The sequence below is a fragment of the Callithrix jacchus genome, chromosome 19, assembly GCF_049354715.1.
Source record: "Callithrix jacchus isolate 240 chromosome 19, calJac240_pri, whole genome shotgun sequence".
NCBI classification, from domain to species: Eukaryota; Metazoa; Chordata; class Mammalia; order Primates; family Cebidae; genus Callithrix; species Callithrix jacchus.
Window position 1 is genome coordinate 45331510 of NC_133520.1, and position 17427 is coordinate 45348936.

At 43.4% G+C, this 17427-nt stretch overlaps 1 protein-coding gene across 4 annotated transcripts in view; it reads left to right on the plus strand.

The window, feature by feature from the left end:
* The window catches only part of GREM2 (gremlin 2, DAN family BMP antagonist), a 129176-nt gene extending 112561 nt beyond the window's left edge, over nucleotides 1–16615 (plus strand). For all 4 annotated transcript variants that reach the window (XM_054248360.2, XM_035281499.3, XM_054248359.2 and 1 more), the window contains one exon: nucleotides 12121–16615. In XM_054248360.2, coding sequence (XP_054104335.1) covers nucleotides 12122–12628 — 507 coding nt within the window. In that variant the 5' untranslated portion in view covers nucleotide 12121 and the 3' untranslated portion in view covers nucleotides 12629–16615. The remainder of the gene's footprint in view (nucleotides 1–12120) is intronic.
* Nucleotides 16616–17427: the final 812 nt, after the last annotated feature.

Here is a 17427-nt window from a genome sequence, read left to right on the forward strand (position 1 = left end):
CCGTAACTCCATATCCACTGGCATGTTTTAAGTCTCCCGGTTGTCTCTGATTATGTTTGTTTTCCTTGGTCGAGAGCCTTGAATTTGCACTCTAATTTGTCTGAATTCAGCATCAGTTGTCAATAAAGCTAACTTGAAAAAGGCAGGGTGCGTAAGACTTTATGCCGACGAAACCAAACTTCTTGTTTCAATTAAATTACTTAATATGGGACTTTCCAGTCCTCTGTGGACCCATTAGCTAATAGACTGTTTTGAAAAACTGTCAGGAAAGAGAGGCTGCAGAATTCAAGAGACGTGAGTGAGTGACTAGAAGAGGAATAAAGCCTGAGGTCTTTTTTTTATAACATTTACATGTGGACATAAAATTTTTATGTATCAAAGAGTTCAAGAATGACTTATTCTTCTTGCCCAGAATCATTAATGCAATTCTCGTGCTTGCAAATAATAATATAATAACACACTTTCATATACTTCAGTGTACTGTTCGCCAAACATTTTTAGTTTTAAATCTATGACCTCTTATACACTTTTTAATTGACATCTAAAATTTTCAGTGGACATTATTTAAAGAGTATCGCAAACTGGATCTTTTAAAATAAAATGGTTATACCATGTTTTAAAATGTCTCCAGAGGAATATAAATACCATTGCTATTTTATACCCACTATTATACATTTTTTAAGAAAAATGCATGCAGAACTACTCCTTTAAAGGAAATTGTATGTTATTTCTTTTTCTCCTTGACTTATATTTCATTGTAGTTCTACCCATAGAACTGTTTTCTAATAAGTTTTACATATAAAAGGCTTTTCACTCTATCTTTCTTTTTCCCTATTATTCTTTTCTGTGACAAAAAGTATGCATGTAGATTTTGATTTTAATTTTGTGGTCAGTTTTAAGTATTTAAATTTTGGGGATTAATTTTTTTGGCTCTTTGGATTGATTACACATTAGAGTGAAGGACAATATTTGGTAAAAATAGCATAAATGTACCCAGCAACACTGAAAAAAGAAGATAAAATAGCATAAACATGTGATAAATTTAGTAAATAATTATTAAATACAAAAAGGTAAATTTCAATTATTTTCATTTCTGAAATAGATGCCCCATGAATGGAGGCATTTTTATTATTGTTTTTTATTGTCTTTTTCCTAAAAAGAGGCAGGGCTCAGCAGAAACTCCCTATGTGTGTATATGATTATATAGTAGAATCATATATGTAATATATACTGTATTCATCTGCTATAAAGAAATATCTGAGAAAGGATAATGTATAAAGAAAAGAGGTCGAGCTGGCTCACAGTTCTGCAGGCTGCATGGGAAGCATGATGCTGGCCATCTGCTCAGCTTCTGGGGAGGCCTCAGGAAACTTACAGTCATGATACAAGTTGAAGTGGGAGCCAGCCCTTCTCACATAGCCGGAGCAGGAGGAAGAGAGAGATGGGGGAGGTGCCACACGCTTTTAAACAAATAGATCTCGTGACATCTCTATCGTGAGCACAGCACTAGGGGAATGGTGCTAAACCATTAGAAACTTCCCCCATGATCCAAATACCTCCCCACCAGGCCTCACCTCCAACATTGGGGATTATAATTTGACATAAGATTGGGATGGGGGCACAGATCCACACTGTATTATCTATTATATATATAATCTATACTAAGGAAATGTGTCACATAAATAGCATATAATATAATGTATTTTCTTAACAGCAATGTCTTGCTTTCTTAAAATCCTTCAAACTTAGATGTGAAACAAAACCAAACAGCAATCATTATCAAAAAATTATTTTTGGTGTTAATGTCATTAGATTCTCCTTTAATTTGGGTTTAGAAAGCAAATTATGGGAAACAGCCTGACTTGCAAAAGGAATTTATTAGTCATTTATTTTTTAGTGGGGGTAACGATATTTAGAAGTGTCCCTTCGCTTGGTGCCCTAGAGCCTTTGTTGTATTTTAGGCTATACCATACAATAAGAGTGGGTTTCCTGCCTCTCTTCTTTCTTCTGTCAAGTGAAAGAAGAGAAGCAGGAAAGGGACATCTGTCTGCCCCACTGTAGGCACTTCCTCAAACAGATCTCTTGGAAAAGAAGGAACAGATGGAAGTTGAGGATTTAAATAGTGATTCACCTAAAACTACCCTTGTACACAGACCTCTCAGAAAGCCTACATGTAGCCCCCAAGGATTAGACATATGCTGATATGAGGAGAATTGCTGTAGGAGTTAAGATGGGAGATAATAAAGAATATTAGACCAGTGATTGAAGGAACTAAGAGGAGTAGAAAACGCTTTGAAATAAAAGGAAGATAAGGACCTGCAAAAATTATTACTACTGAACAGTTTTTTCCATTTCTTAAAACATTCTATTCTTAGTAATTATGTTCACTTCTGATTTTAATAACTAAATATACATTGAATTATTGTGATTAAAGGCTTATGCAGAAAGTCTCACTCCTACTGAGAAGTTAAGCTAGTTTCAAGCTCTTCTTTATAGTTTCTAAAAATAGAAAAAAAAATCGCATCTGTACCAGTGTAGGTTAAACCTACTCAATCATCCAGTCCTTCATTCATTCATAAATTCATAAACACTTAACATTATTCTCTAGACACACTCTAAGCGACTGTGGAAACAAAGATGAAATACCCTTCTCTTCCAATTCCTTAGTCTCCAGTGGGAGAGAAAATGTGCCAATAGCGACACCGTGTCTATCGGCTGTATTAAGGCCGTCTGTTATGACGATGGCAAAAATAAAGAGCACAGGAAACATGCATGGTTTCACAAAGGAAATAGCATTTTAATGAAATCTAAGTGACTCACAGTGGCCAGAGAACTAATATTTCAGGCTAAAGCAATAGCTATTTGGAAGGGGAAAGCAGCCTTGCACGTGGTAGATAGAACACAGTTTTGTGCATTTCAAGCACAAGGTGTAAGGTAAAGGGATACTATCTGATGGGACCTGAAGAAGACAAAGAATGCAGAACACCTACGCCTTGTGCCAAAGACTTTGAACTTGTTTGTAAGTGATGAGAAATCTTTCAAGGGTTTAATGTGAAGGAATAACAGACAGATTTGCATGTGAAAACGTCCACTCCGATAGGAGTTGAGAAGATGGATTTGAGAGTGTGAGTCTGAAGGGAGAACGGAAGCCAGTGAGAAGACGATCACAATGTTCAGATGACGAGGATCTAAACCAAGGTGGTAACAGTGGGATTAACAAGTGAGGCATGAAAGAAAAGGACGTCCTGTTGATGGATTTAATATATGGGAAGATAAACTGGGATACTCTCCAGTAACCATGTAAAAGTGATTTAAATACTAAAGAATTTCATTCACAAACACGAAGTCCAGAGGTAAGCAGTTACGGGGCTGCTCAGTACAGTGACTTATTAACATCATCAAGAATCCAGTTGTGTTCCATTTTGTGCTCTATCCTGCAAAGATCTTTTATCCCATGCTTCCCCTCCCCCCTCCCCCCACCCCATGGAACCTGCCATAGCCTCAGCCATCACGTCCTTGCCTAACCACAATAAAAAGCTGAACAATACTTTCTCCTGGCATGTCTCTTTTTATCAGGGAATAAAAATCTTTCCAAGGAGGCTGCACCTTGCCTCACAGTTACATTATTGCCCATGCCTAAATCAATCGCTTGCAGGGATAGTGGAATAACCAATTGGCATGGACCAACCAACTTTCAACTCCATGGCAGGTAGAAAGGTCGATGAAGAACTTGAAATCAAATACCAGAACAAATTATGGTTCTGTTAGTAAGGAAGAATGGAGATCTTGACTCTCAGGAAGTAAATGGGCAGAGTCTGTTCAGATTCAACCTTCTGGTTTAGGTGAAAGGATCAGTGCTGTCCTGCTCATTGGGATAGCATCCGTCAGAGGAGGGGCAGATGAGCGGGACGCTATGATGAGATTTGGAACACATAGAATTTGAGGTGTCTACAGGACATTTGGCGAATGTTTGATAGGCAGCTGAGCAGAGGATCTATGAGTCCTGAGCAGAGAGCTAGTTGAAGCCATAGGCGTGAATGAAATTCTTAGTAGAAATTTTAGAAATGAGAAGATGGGGTTATGGAAAAATTGTTGGGGAACCTCAACCTTTAAAAGGCGACCACAGAAAGAAAAATCACAAAAAGATATTGAAGGGGTGAAGCAAAATAATAAAAAATATTTTCTCATGAGTTCCAGAGGAAAAAGGGGTTGCAGTGATAGTTTGCCAGGCTTTGCTATGTCTCTGTCACCATTCCTACAAATTAGCATACAGCAAGTATAATGAAGTAGCTTGAAGTAAGAGTGAATGGGAGAAGTTGGTGGGTAGCGTGAGTAGGACGTTTTTTATTTTGTTGAAAGCATTTTAGACAGGCCTCTCTAATTTTTATGTGTACAGAAAATCTATACTCTGCTTCCAGGGAAGTGGACACCAGCTATTTTAGCTCTCCCTGGACAAAGAATCCCGTCGTAGGAGGGTGGAAGAAGGGGTCTGGGGAGTGTGGAATCGTGGCAGCATGGCTGGTCTTTCGGGCAGCAGCCTAAAATCTTTATCTGAAAAAAAAAATACTTATGTGCCACTAATGACTGCAGAGAACAATGTCACTGTCTGTAAAATTCAAATGGATGGCTTATGATTTCTTCCTTCTTTTTTTTTTTTTTTCCTAAGGGAGTTTCACTCTTGTTGCCCAGGCTGGAGTGCAGTGGCACAATCTCGGCTCACTGCAACCTCTGCCTCCCTGGTTTAAGTGATTTTCCTGCCTCAGCTTCCTGAGTAGCCGGGATTACAGGCATGCGCCACCATGTCTAGCTAATTTTGTATTTTTAATGAGTCGGAGTTTCTTCATGTTGGCCAGGCTGGTCTCAAACTCCCGACCACAGGTGATCCGCCCATCTCGGCCTCCCGAAGTACTGGAATTACAGGCGTGAGCCACTACGCCTGGCCCTCTTCCTTTCTTTCAAATAAAACTCATGATCCTTTTGCTCAGAGGGTTCTTGGATTTTGATGTGATTTCAGTGCCACATTCCTCCTGACAGCAACAGGGTACAGAGGGTGGCAAGTGCCATTAACACCATTTTACAGGGGAGAACCCGGAAAAGCCTGGGAGTGCATCACATAGGTCACAGCATGGGCAGATCAGGGCCCAGAAACCACGTTCTCCCTCCCATACCCACTGAATGTGACCTAGAGAGAAGCAGCCCACATGTGTATGAACTCACAGCTTTCCGAGCGCTTCCTCATTCATCTCCTTATGTAATCTAATGCTTTGCTGCCATCCTGCCTCAGCATTCCATTTCCTATCCCGAATTTATCCCAACAATTTCTTCAAAGGTTTAGAACGTTGATTACAAATTCCCTAATGATGCATTTGCTGCCCAGAAGTTAAAGTAATGATGGTATCATTTCTTCCCTGGTTGAAAACCTTTTTAAGAAAACATACTCTAATTTTTCCAGATGAAAAAGTAAGCTTCTCCTGGAACAAAATGATAGTCAGTGTTCCACTCAGGCACTGTCACTTGGAAAAGTAAGTGAATCCATTTGGATTTTAAACTTCTGAGTCATGTAGGATGCCCTCATCTTTCTGCTTTGAAGTTTCAAGTAACTTCCTATTCTTTTCATGACGGTTCAGAAGATTGATAGTTAGAACGTTCTTCTTTTTCCTTTTCTCATATTTTAATTTCTCTCACTTCAGGTAAGGTGTAATCATTTCTTTTCAGTCACACAGCCACAGCATTTGAGCTTGATGTACAATCAGAGAGATGCAAATGAAAATAATCGTAAGATGCCATCCCAAATGTTTCAGGTAGGCCAAAGGTTATGAATCTGTAACACCAAGAGTTAGCGAATACATGCAGCCACAGGGACTCACGTATCACCCAGGGGAAAGGGTAGTGGTACAAGCATTTGGAAAGCAACTTAGCACAACTCAGTGAAGCTCAAGTTGTACATATCCTATGACCCAGCATTTCCGCTGCCCGACGTCTCCTCTAGAAAAACTCTAACAGATGGGCTCAAATAAACACATGCAAAAATGTTCAGTGCCACACTATTGGCAATAGTGAAAAACTAGAAGCAACCCAACTCTTCCTCCGTAAGCTGAATGAACAAGCTGTGCTTTAATATTCAGCGGTGGGGATAAACAGGCTCCTTCTACAAATATCGATGTGCATAAAATCCCAAACACATATTTTTGTGTTTAGATTTATGTAAAGATTTTTCATGTGATATAATTTATTTAAAGATTATTGGCCGGGCATTGTGGCTCACGCTTGTAATCCCATCACTTTGGGAGGCCCAGGTGGGCGGATCACTTGAGGCCAGGAGTTTGAGACCAGCCTGGCCAACATGGTGAAACCCCGACTCTACTAAAAACACGAAAAAATTAGCCGGGCTTGGTGGTGGGTGCCTGTAATCCCAGCTACTCAGGAGGGTGAGGCAGGAGACTTACTTGAACCCAGGAGGCAGAGGTTGCAGTGAGCCATGATGGTGCCATTGCACTCCGCCTAGGCAACAAGAATGAAATTGAGTCTCAAAAAAAAAAAAATAATAATCCACACACACACAAACATACTCTGTTACACAGAACATAAGCAGCAAAAGCATCAATGGGATTGATGAATATCACTTCAGGATGCTGGTCATCTCAGTGAGGGATGAGAAGAGATGGGAGGAGAGCATTGTATCTTTACTTATATTACATTTTCAAACCTGAAAGAGAGGCCGGGCATGGTGGCTTACGCCTGTAATCCCAGTACTTTGGGAAGCTGAGATGGGTGGATCACAAGGTCAGGAGTTCAAGACCAGCCTGGCCAATATGGTGAAACCCTGTCTCTACTAAAAATACAAAAAGTAGCTGGGTGTACTGGCGTGCACCTGTAGTCCCAGTCTCCAGCTTGGGAGGCTGAGGCAGGAGAGCCACTTGAACCCAGGAGGCGGAGGTTGCAGTGAGCCAAGATTGCACCACTGCACTCCAGCCTGAGTGACAGAGTGAGAATCCATCTAAAAACAAAAGAGAGATTGCAAAATAAAAATGGGAAATGTCAATATTTTTTTCATCTTTCTGGTGAGTACCTACAGTTAGTTATATGTTCTGTTTTTCTCTCTGTTTGAAATGTTTCATAGTTAGAAATTTTAAAATTGAAAGCTACTTTTCCGGCAAAAGAGTTCACCGCTAAAGGGAAGGCAAAGATTGATTTGAATAGAAAGTGTTTGGAGCAGGACTTAGCAAAGTGTTTCTGTCAAAGGCCAAAATAGTAAATATTTTAGACCTTGGGCATTACTGTCATGTCTCCACCAGTCACTCTGCCTTGATGGCACCAAAGCAGCCATAGACTACATCAGTGGGCGTGGCCTCGTTCCAACACGACCTTATTCACAAAACAGCCCTCAGGCTGGGTTTGGCCTGTGAGCCATGGTTTACAGATGCTGGAGGTAAGTGGTTTCAGCAAGCAAGCAATCTTTGGCTACAAGAATGATCCCAGGGCCAAGAAACAATGACATCTGTCTCTAAAGGTTTAACTGGACAGTCAGACCACCACCCTCCCAGCCTAAGAATCCAAGTGATTGATGGTGCCTTTCGTCGCTGAGGCTGTGGCAGTACTGAACTTCATACACATGACCTCTGAAGTGGAATCTTGTGGGGAGTTTTGTTTTGGAGAACTTTTGTTTGGTTCTGGGACATTTTTCACTTGGGTCGTGGGAGCAAGTTTATCCCAGACGTACCTATCAGTATTCAGCTATTCAGCCCTAGGGACTTCCCGTCAACCTTCCAAGAATGCCCTAAAATTCCTCAGCTTGCAGAAAAAGCTTCAGCCCCACCCAGTCACCATTCCCACACAGGTGGGTGGATCACTTGAGGCCAGGAGTTCGAGACCAGCCTGGCCAACATGGTGAAACCCCATCTCTACTAAACTGCTGCGCAGCCCAGGACTACCCTGATCTGACTTCTAATACTCCAGAAGGCCATCCTGGGAGCGAGTTCATCAGCTTAGCTGTACCCTTAGCCATTGTTCACTTGCATTCACCTGTCAGGAAGGATGATTCAGCACTACTCTATTCTTTCCTAGAAATCAGGAAGTTTTATTGTTCAGGCTGTTATTGTAGATCCCCTCTTCAGGTCTTGACTCTTTCAGGAGCTGCTGATCGAAGGGGCCTGTGATGGACTTTTTAGTTGCCTAGATACTAGCTCACTGTGGCCTGGGGAGTCCTTGTTCTGGTGTCTGCAGAGGCCAGGCCCAAGGGCGTTCACTGAAGAAGAAAGTACTCCCACTACCTCTCTCTTTGCACAACCAACTTTGGCCAACCCAGTCTGCTTAGACCATCAGCATTTACAGTCCTGGCACCCCTTGCAAATTGAGAACACAGTCAGGCCAGAGAGATGGTTCATAAAACCAACAGGATTTGTTTATGAGTTTCTTCTCATACAAGCCAGATACAAGATGTGCAAAGAAAATGAAGTATCCTCGTGCTGTCATTACTGGCAGGGGCGGCAACATTCCTGAGAGGTTAATTGTGTGCCAACCATTTTTCTGAGTAGCAGAGTGGTTCAGAACAGAGCAGGACTCTCTATAACGTGCTAAATTCAGGTCCTGGCGGGGCCGCTGACATGCTTGCGCAGGGATGGTTAGCGAACTGACGGAGACAAGCACGTTCTCTCCCGTGGTGAACTCTGCACAGCCAAGGGCCAGCAGTGATGATGCTGTTAGCAGTGGTGGGCACAACTGCCTTACACCTCCGAAGTAGCAGGATATATCCTCACATTCACTGTGGGTCACGGTGGCAAAGCACCTCTTGTCTGTTTACCTGTCTGACAGTGAGATGCTAGATCCTTGGCATCTTACTATTGCTTTATGTGAAGGAGGGAAGAGATGAGATGTAGGAAAAGAAAAAGTGAAGAGACCGACTTGGCCCCAGTCCTGGAGGTTTCATCAGCCTCTTTTTCCCCTTCCTGAAAATTGAAAGTGTCCATTTCTTCTTGGGTTCCCGTGAGACATAATTTCTAAGGATGATGGCCAGATGTTTTGAAAACGTGTTCGTAAGTTCAAAGAATGCATGTTCATCACCACATCTAGTACTGCTGGCTCTAAGGGGTTTTGCCCCAGATTGATCTGAACCTGTCTTCGCTCTGTTCTCTCTGACAAGAACTAGGGCCTGTTGAAGGAACGCATGCACTTTTGAGCTTGTCAACCATGCATGTGAGGCCGTTACTGGAACTCGACGTTGAACAAACTGACTCTGTCAATCTTTCCTGGCTGGGACTTGCAAACTCTTGGTTGTGTTTACTCAGAATGTTAATAATTTCATAAATTATTAAAAGGGAACCAAAATACTTTCTTTTTAAGAGGCTATTGAGATCACACGTCATTCCACAAATATAATAAGCTATGTAAGCTGAGCGAGTCCAATACTCCACACTTGCCATGAGCCAGCTGGAAGCGCGGCCATTTTCATCCGACATTTCATGTGTGGAACTACGGAGGCATGAGGCCTTTAAAAGTGAGGCCTTAACATTTTAATAATTGTGTTGGGTAAAATGTTTTTGCAAAAAACAAACGAACAAACAAAGTAATTGCTATTTTTCTCCTTTCTGGTCTCAATAATTTTTACTCCCTGTGCCCAGTATATCGACATTACCAAGCCTCTGTGGTTTTGCCCATATCATCACCCTGAGGAATCCTATTCAGATTTAAGGGACCCGTTTCCTTCTGACTTCCTAAGCTCCTGCTCCCTCTCTAGGTAGAACCGATGCTTTTCCCTCTTACCCTCACTCTTCCTCTTTGTGGCCATTGGATCCTATTAGAATTATGTGAGGCGATTTTTAAAAATATAGATCTGAAACCCCATGCCAACACTACTGAGTCAGAATGCTTTGGGGCCAGTATCCAAAGATCTCATGTACTCCATGAATATATATACCTCTTATGTACCCCCAAAAATTAAAAATAAAAAAAATTTTCATTAAAAATTTTAATGTACTTTAAAGTACTGCAGGTGATTCAAATGTCATTGGTCACAGGATCACTACCATGAGAACCCAGGCCATTGTTCCTATATACCTTTGTCACGCAGTCATTTGCATGCTTTCTCTAGCTTCCTAATTACAAGCTGTTTGAAGGCAATGACATGCATAGTATCCATATTTCACTCAACACTTTTTTTTTTTTTTTTTTTGAGACAGAGTTTTGCTCTTGTTGCCCAGGCTGGAGTGCAATGGCACAATCTTGGCTCACTGCAACTTCTGTCTCCTGGGTTCAAGCGATTCTCCTGCCTCAGCCTTTTGAGTAGCTGGGACCACAGGACCACAGCTGGCTAATTGTTTTGTATTTTTAGTAGAGACAGGATTTCACCCTTTTGGCCAGGCTGGTCTTGAACTCCTAACCTCAGGGGATGAGCCCACCTTGGCCTCCCAAAGTGCTGGGATTACAGGCGTGAGTCACTGCACCCGGCTTCAACACGTTCATTGAGTGCCTGCTGTACACCAGGCACTGTTCCAAGAGCAGGAGACATGGCAATGAACAAAACACGTCGGCCTTCTCTCTTGGACCTTACATTCCCAGGAGAAAAGTCTGTCAATAAAAAGAAGGTGAGATTATGAAATACTGTTTCATTAGATGATAAGTACCCTGGAGGAAGATAAAGCGGGGAAGGAGGAGATGGTGAAGTCCAGGATGGAGGTGAAGGTAACTTTAAGCCTTTGCTACAGAGGTGGTAACTGAGCAAAGATTTGAAGACTGTGAGGAAGAAGGCCAGATAGACATTTGGGAGAAAGACAAGGTAAGGCTCTAATGCCACACTCATTCTAGAACCAGATAGGTGGTCAGTATGGCTGGAGCAGAGTGAGCAAGTGGGAGAGAGGATGGAGGAGGCTGGTGAGATGCGGGGGAGGGAGGAGATCTTGTAAGGGCTCATCTGTCCCTGTGAGAGTGTTGCCTTAGCTTGGCACAGTGACTCACATCTGTAATCCCAGCACTTTGGGAGGCTGAAGTGGGCAATCACGAGGTCAGGAGTTCGAGACCAGTCTGGCTAATAGGGTGAAATCTCATCTCTAATAAAAATACAAAAAAGCTGGATGTGGTGGTGGGCATCTGTAATCCCAGCTACTCAGGAGGCTGAGGCAGGAGAATCTCTTGAACCTGGGAGGCGGAGGTTTCAGTGAGCCAAAATCACGGCACTGCACTCCAACCCAGACAACAGAGTGAGACTCTGTCTCAAAAAAGAGGGGGGGAATTTATGGAGTCCTAGAGATGGTAAAACAGAGAGAGAAAATGAATAAACATAAAGATGATGGTGGTGACAGCTGCATTGGTAGCTGCAGGTGTAATAATAGATGGGAGTCCTCTGTATTGCTGGGTATTAGTGTCCCTTGGGGCTGCTCATAAAAATGTGAGAATTACACTTTGAAGTCTATCTTTTACTTCAGTCAGACTTTGGCTTGCCCTCTGTGAGCCACATTTTAGATAGAATAAGAATAATTTCTCCCTGATTCCCTTCCCTGTTGAATTTGTGTCATAGTCTCCTAATACAAATGAGATGACACTTTGCATGGTCATCAGGCCGTTTTAATACAGGCTTGGGAAATTTCTTAATTCACAACTGGGAATTGGTTTCTACTAGGAGACTCATTTGAATGATTTGAATATCTGTGTGTAGACGTTACATGCTAATGTTATTATTCATATGTAATATAGATGCAACTATTAATTTTTCTAGCCTATGTCCAGTTCTTTTTTTTTTTTTTTTTTTGAGACAGAGGTCAGTCACGCCCCACCTGTCACTGCTAATAAATCCATACAGCATTAAAACCACATGGTCCATGCCTATAATCCCAGGGGTTTGGGAGGCCAAGGCAGAGGAGCACTTGAGGCCTGGAGTTCCAGACCAGCCTGGGCAACATGGGGAGATCCATCTCTACAAAAAATAAAAAGAAATTAGCATGGTGGTGCATGCCAGTAGTTCTAGCCACACAGGAGGCTGAGGCAGGAGGATCCCGGAGTTTGAGGCTGCAGTGAGCCACGTGCCACTGCACTCCAGCCTGGACAACAGAGCCAGACCATGTCAAAAAAAAGGCCTGCTCCCTTACTCTACCGCCCTTCACGGCCAACCCCTCTCGTTTCTCGTTGCAGGATGTTCTGGAAGCTTTCCCTGTCCTTGTTCCTGGTGGCCGTGCTGGTGAAGGTGGCGGAAGCCCGGAAGAACCGGCCCGCGGGTGCCATCCCCTCGCCTTACAAGGACGGCAGCAGCAACAACTCGGAGAGATGGCAGCACCAGATCAAGGAGGTGCTGGCCTCCAGCCAGGAGGCTCTGGTGGTCACCGAGCGCAAGTACCTCAAGAGTGACTGGTGCAAGACGCAGCCGCTGCGGCAGACGGTGAGCGAGGAGGGCTGCCGGAGCCGCACCATCCTCAACCGCTTCTGCTACGGCCAGTGCAACTCCTTCTACATCCCGCGGCACGTGAAGAAGGAGGAGGAGTCCTTCCAGTCCTGCGCCTTCTGCAAGCCCCAGCGCGTCACCTCCGTCCTCGTGGAGCTCGAGTGCCCCGGCCTGGACCCGCCCTTCCGACTCAAGAAGATCCAGAAGGTGAAGCAGTGCAGATGCATGTCCGTGAACCTGAGCGACTCGGACAAGCAGTGAGCGCCGGGCCCCACGCAGCTCAGCCCCGCGCGCCCGGCAGCTGGGAGGCGCCGCCGCCGCCGCCTCTGTCCCTGCCCTCCGAGCCCACTCTCACGCTGCCTGGTGCCCCCCTCAGCAGCAAGCACGTCTCTTAGGGCTGACGGTGTCCTTGTCACAAACGTGGATCGCAAGTGGAGCTTTTGCTGATGTTTTCCTGACCGACCCCGGGCCCCGCCTGCACCTCCCACACCAGGTGGTGGATCAGGCCCGAAGGCAAATGCTGGAAATCACCACCCGCCACCCAGCAGTCCGAGAGGACCTTTCGAGGTGATGCACTGCAAATCCGGCATGGATGTTTCCACCATGTGGAAAAGCGAGGATTTCCCTGCCCGCCCCTGCACTCCAGCCCGCCCAGTTCCTGCGCGCAGTGGAGGATGCGTCCCTTTTCTGAGCTGCCCCTCAGACCTCTCCTGCTGGTCCCTGGACCTCGGGCTGGGGGCGCTCATTCTTGTGACTGGCAGGCTGCCCTCGGTTGCTGCTGTGATGTGGATATGTACAACCTCCATAAATAAGTACGGGGATAGGGGCGTCTCCTAACAAACCGATACCAGGAAGACAACTCGAGCCGCTTGGATCCCGAAGTGGGCTTCCCGGGGAACCCTGAGCACAGCAGGCTACACTCTCCCCACCCTCCGTCACCACCACCTCTTCTTCCTCACTATCCCCACCCCCGATTTGTGGACTAAAGATGAACTCCGGTGTGCATGCTATTATTGCTGCAATTAGAATATTATCACACACACAAAGTCTCCATATTAACGCTGGTTTTATAAGTGACCGTATATTGTAAAGAGCTGTTTAAAAAGTATTATAGACCTATTCATGTATTATTTCACAGATTTTGACTCTGTCTTGCAGCACCATTCTGAGTAAGGATGAGAGCAGGGGATGATCTGCCCAGAAGGTGTTTTACTCAGAAAAAAAAAAACCTGGTCAGCAATTCACTGTCATGCACCTATTTTAGATTGGGCAGGGAGATAGACGGAGTCGTGTTTTTTACTTTGAATATTATTTCACTGAAGGTACTAAAGCATTGCAGCACAAAGTAGAAATTGGTTTGGGATGGATAGGTACAGGGAGAGGCATTCGCTGGGAAATCGATGACCAGAAACTCGAAAGCCCCTATAATGTGGAATACGCATACGTGGGGTGAAACGGTATACTATTCTCACTGCCATGACACTAAGCAAAAAATCTTTCGTGTTAAAAGAAAGAGAAAAAGAGAGGGATATTTAAAAATATAAGGAGTTGAGTTGCTTTGTGGTATAGGAGGGAGAAGGAATAAAATATATGGAATAGTAATCTAGCTGAACTGTTCTGCACAAAACAACATGCTTCCTTTTCAAAGAATAGACTTCAAAGGTGACGAACAAACATTAGGTCACTTTTGTTTTGAGACGGATTATTGCTCTGTCACCCAGGATGGAGTGCAATGGCATGGTCTCAGCTCACTGCAACTTCCGACTCCCTGGTTCAAGCGATTCTCCTGCCTCAGCCTCCCAGGAAGCTGGAACTACAGGTTCCAGGTGCCATCATACCCAGCTAATTTTTGTTTTTTGTTTTTTTTTTTTTGTTTCTGTTTTTGTTTTTGAGACGGAGTTTCGCTCTTGTTACCCAGGCTGGAGTGCAATGGCGCGATCTGGGCTCACTGCAACCTCCGCCTCCTGGGTTCAGGCAATTCTCCTGCCTCAACCTCCTGAGTAGCTGGGATTACAGGCACGCGCCACCGTGCCCAGCTAATTTTTTGTATTTTTAGTAGAGAAGGGGTTTCACCATGTTGACCAGGATGGTCTCGATCTCTTGACATCGTGTTCCACCCGCCTCGGCCTCCCAAAGTGCTGGGATTAGAAGCGTGAGCCACCGCGCCCAGCCAATTTTTGTATTTTTAGTAGAGATGGGGTTTCACCATGTTGTCCAGGATGTTCTCGATCTCCTGACCTCGTGATTGGCCCATCTCTGCCTCCCAAAGTGCTGGGATTACAGGTGTGAGCCACCTTGCCCAGCCACCTTTTGTTTTTATAATGAATTGTAACTTTCTATGTTGTGGTCTCTTGATAGAAGGAAGTAGACATAACTTATTTCCAGCGAAATTATACTTCCTCTGGTTCCCTTTGCTCAGTTGCCCCAGGAAGGCTTCCCTGTGAGTAATGCTTATGGAATCTGACAAATGTGAATGAGCTGCCATTGGTGGGAATCAGTACACTTTGAAAACCTTTCACTGATGCTTCCCCACAAAGTGCTCCTGTGGAGGGGTCATTCCCTAGTATGTGAGAGAGACCTTCTGCAAGCTGCTGCAGAGACTTAGCTTCCTGATGCTGGGTGGTGGCAGTGGATCTAGAGGATTGGGGTGGGGTGGGTTGGTGAATCTATTTCAGGTCACTGCACTACAAGGTTCATTTCTGTCATTTCTGAAACACCGTGAGAGCTGAGCAAGAATGTGCTGCTGCAGAGGGGATCTTGGTTTTGTAAATGGGCATATACAGCCTGAACTCAGGAGGCAGAAATCAAAAGAAATCCTTGAGGGCTGGAACCTGAGGATGGGAAGAAAATGTAGAGAAGGGTGTTCAAGGTAAGGATTGATTTTTGCATTTAGCAGAAAACCTCAAGTCAGACTCAGTGGCAGAACAAGCAGCAGAAAAGCTCTGAAGGAAGGAAATTTTTGTGATTGAAATGGAGGCTAATGGGGCGAATTGGGAGGTGAGTGGAGGAGAGTCTCTGACCAGCTGCAGTCAACCCCTATCATTTGTTAACATGGAACCCATACAGATAGGGGAGGGATTAAGCTAAGAACTTACAGAATGCAAACACGAGCACACTCTCTTTGAACCCAATTGTGGGTGTAGCAATGAAAGCAATATGATATGCTGCGGTGTAGTGTGAAGCTCCTTCTGGGGGTTCTCATATGTAAAAAGTTTACCTTATAATGGCTCAAATTGTATTTAATTTTTTTGTTTTGTTTATAAATGAAGAAAAGCTATAAGTATAATGTAATTATTTTATAGGTATACTATTAAATTATAGAACAAATAAAGATAATCTAGGAATATATGTGATCCCAGTGTGATGTGCCATAAAAGAGGAATTTTTAACTTGTTTCAGTGAGCCGTGACGCAGCACTGTGCATTCAAGAGTGTTTTTGTTCAACCATGTTGAGTTCAACCCCTAGCTCATGTCACGTAATCTCCTTTGGGATCTGGAATCTTCTAAGAGAATTAGAATCAGGCATCCAAGGAGAAGAAGTGATGGAGGTGGCACTCAGTCCTGGTCTTTGGGAGCTTCCAAGCCTCTTCCAGATCCCTGCCAGCTGAAGACAGAGTTTTGTCACTGTGCTGGCTGAATGAGAAACCATAGCAAGGAAGCCTTGAGAAACAGCTGCAAATGGAAGTCCACCGTTAGTGTCCTCTTCAGCAGCAGGACACACTTGTCCCGAGTTTTGTTTATTTTCACATTTACTTCTCATGAGTGCCAACATTTCTTAATTTAAATATTACTTAGTTTACAGTGTCTCCATTTTCCTATTAATTGACTTAATCTGCCATTCTAGAAAACTCAATTATCAATAAAAAGTAAAATCCATAATCAAATTGCCCATGGTTGATTCACTGTGTTTAATTCAAAGGAACTAAACTCTACTTTCTAGTAAATAATTCATCTTGGTTTATTAAAAGGGACAGACTAGTTCACTGTGTGCTAACATATTTTGACCCACTTGTTTTTGAAGTTGGCCAACTGGTTTTTAAGTTATAAAGTCAATGAAAATGACTTTTGCTATTGTGTGAACAATTTAGAATGTGTATACTCCCAGAAAGCTTATTTAATGATTGATCTTTCACCACTGATTATTAATGTCTGCATGAGCAATAATAATGATAATGCAATGAAAACTTTTTAAGTGAAAGCAAGTTTATTAAGAAAGCAAAGGAATAAAGAATGCCTACTTCACAGGCAGAGCAGCCTAAACGTCTCATTCATCATGTTACCGTCTGAATTCTTAATCCCCAACCTCGCACCCCCTTCACCTGATTCCACTGCCACTACTTCTCACACACAGCAGATGCCCATTCAATTCACCAAAGGCAAAGCATGAGAAACAGTGCAGTTTTTATTGTCGTTTTTGTGCCTTGATGTTACTGACTTCTCTAGAATTTGGTCTAGAATATAAGGCAAAACAAACAAAACAGAAATCACTGCCATATTAGTTTTTGAATCCTGAGTTTTCTACCTTGTTTGTCTTCTTTTCTCCACCTTTTAGAGCCTCATGTTATATGTGAGTGTGTGTGTGTATATAAACACAATATATATATAGTGTATAGTGTATGTGTTATGTGAAAAAAAGAGAATGGTGTACATATAATGTATAGTGTGTATGCTGTGTGTATATACACACACACATAATATCTGGAGATTTTAGTGGAGGGAATGGGAAAAAAAAATGTCTGCTGCCATCTTACCCAGAATCAGAAGTTTCCTGAATATTTCTTTGTATTTCTTTCCTTCCTTCCTTCCTTCCTTCCTTCCTTCCTTCCTTCCTTCCTTCCTTCCTTCCTTCCTTCCTTCCTTCTTCCTTCTTCCTTCCTTTCTCTTTCTTTTTCTTTTCTTTCTTCTTCCTTCCTTTCTTTCTCTCTTTCTCTCTTTCTTTCTTTCTTTCTTTCTTTCTTTCTTTCTTTCTTTCTTTCTCTTCCTTCCTTTCTTTCTTTTTCTTTCCTTTTGACAGATTCTTGCTCTGTCACCCAGGCTGGAGGGCAGTGGTGCGTCTTGGC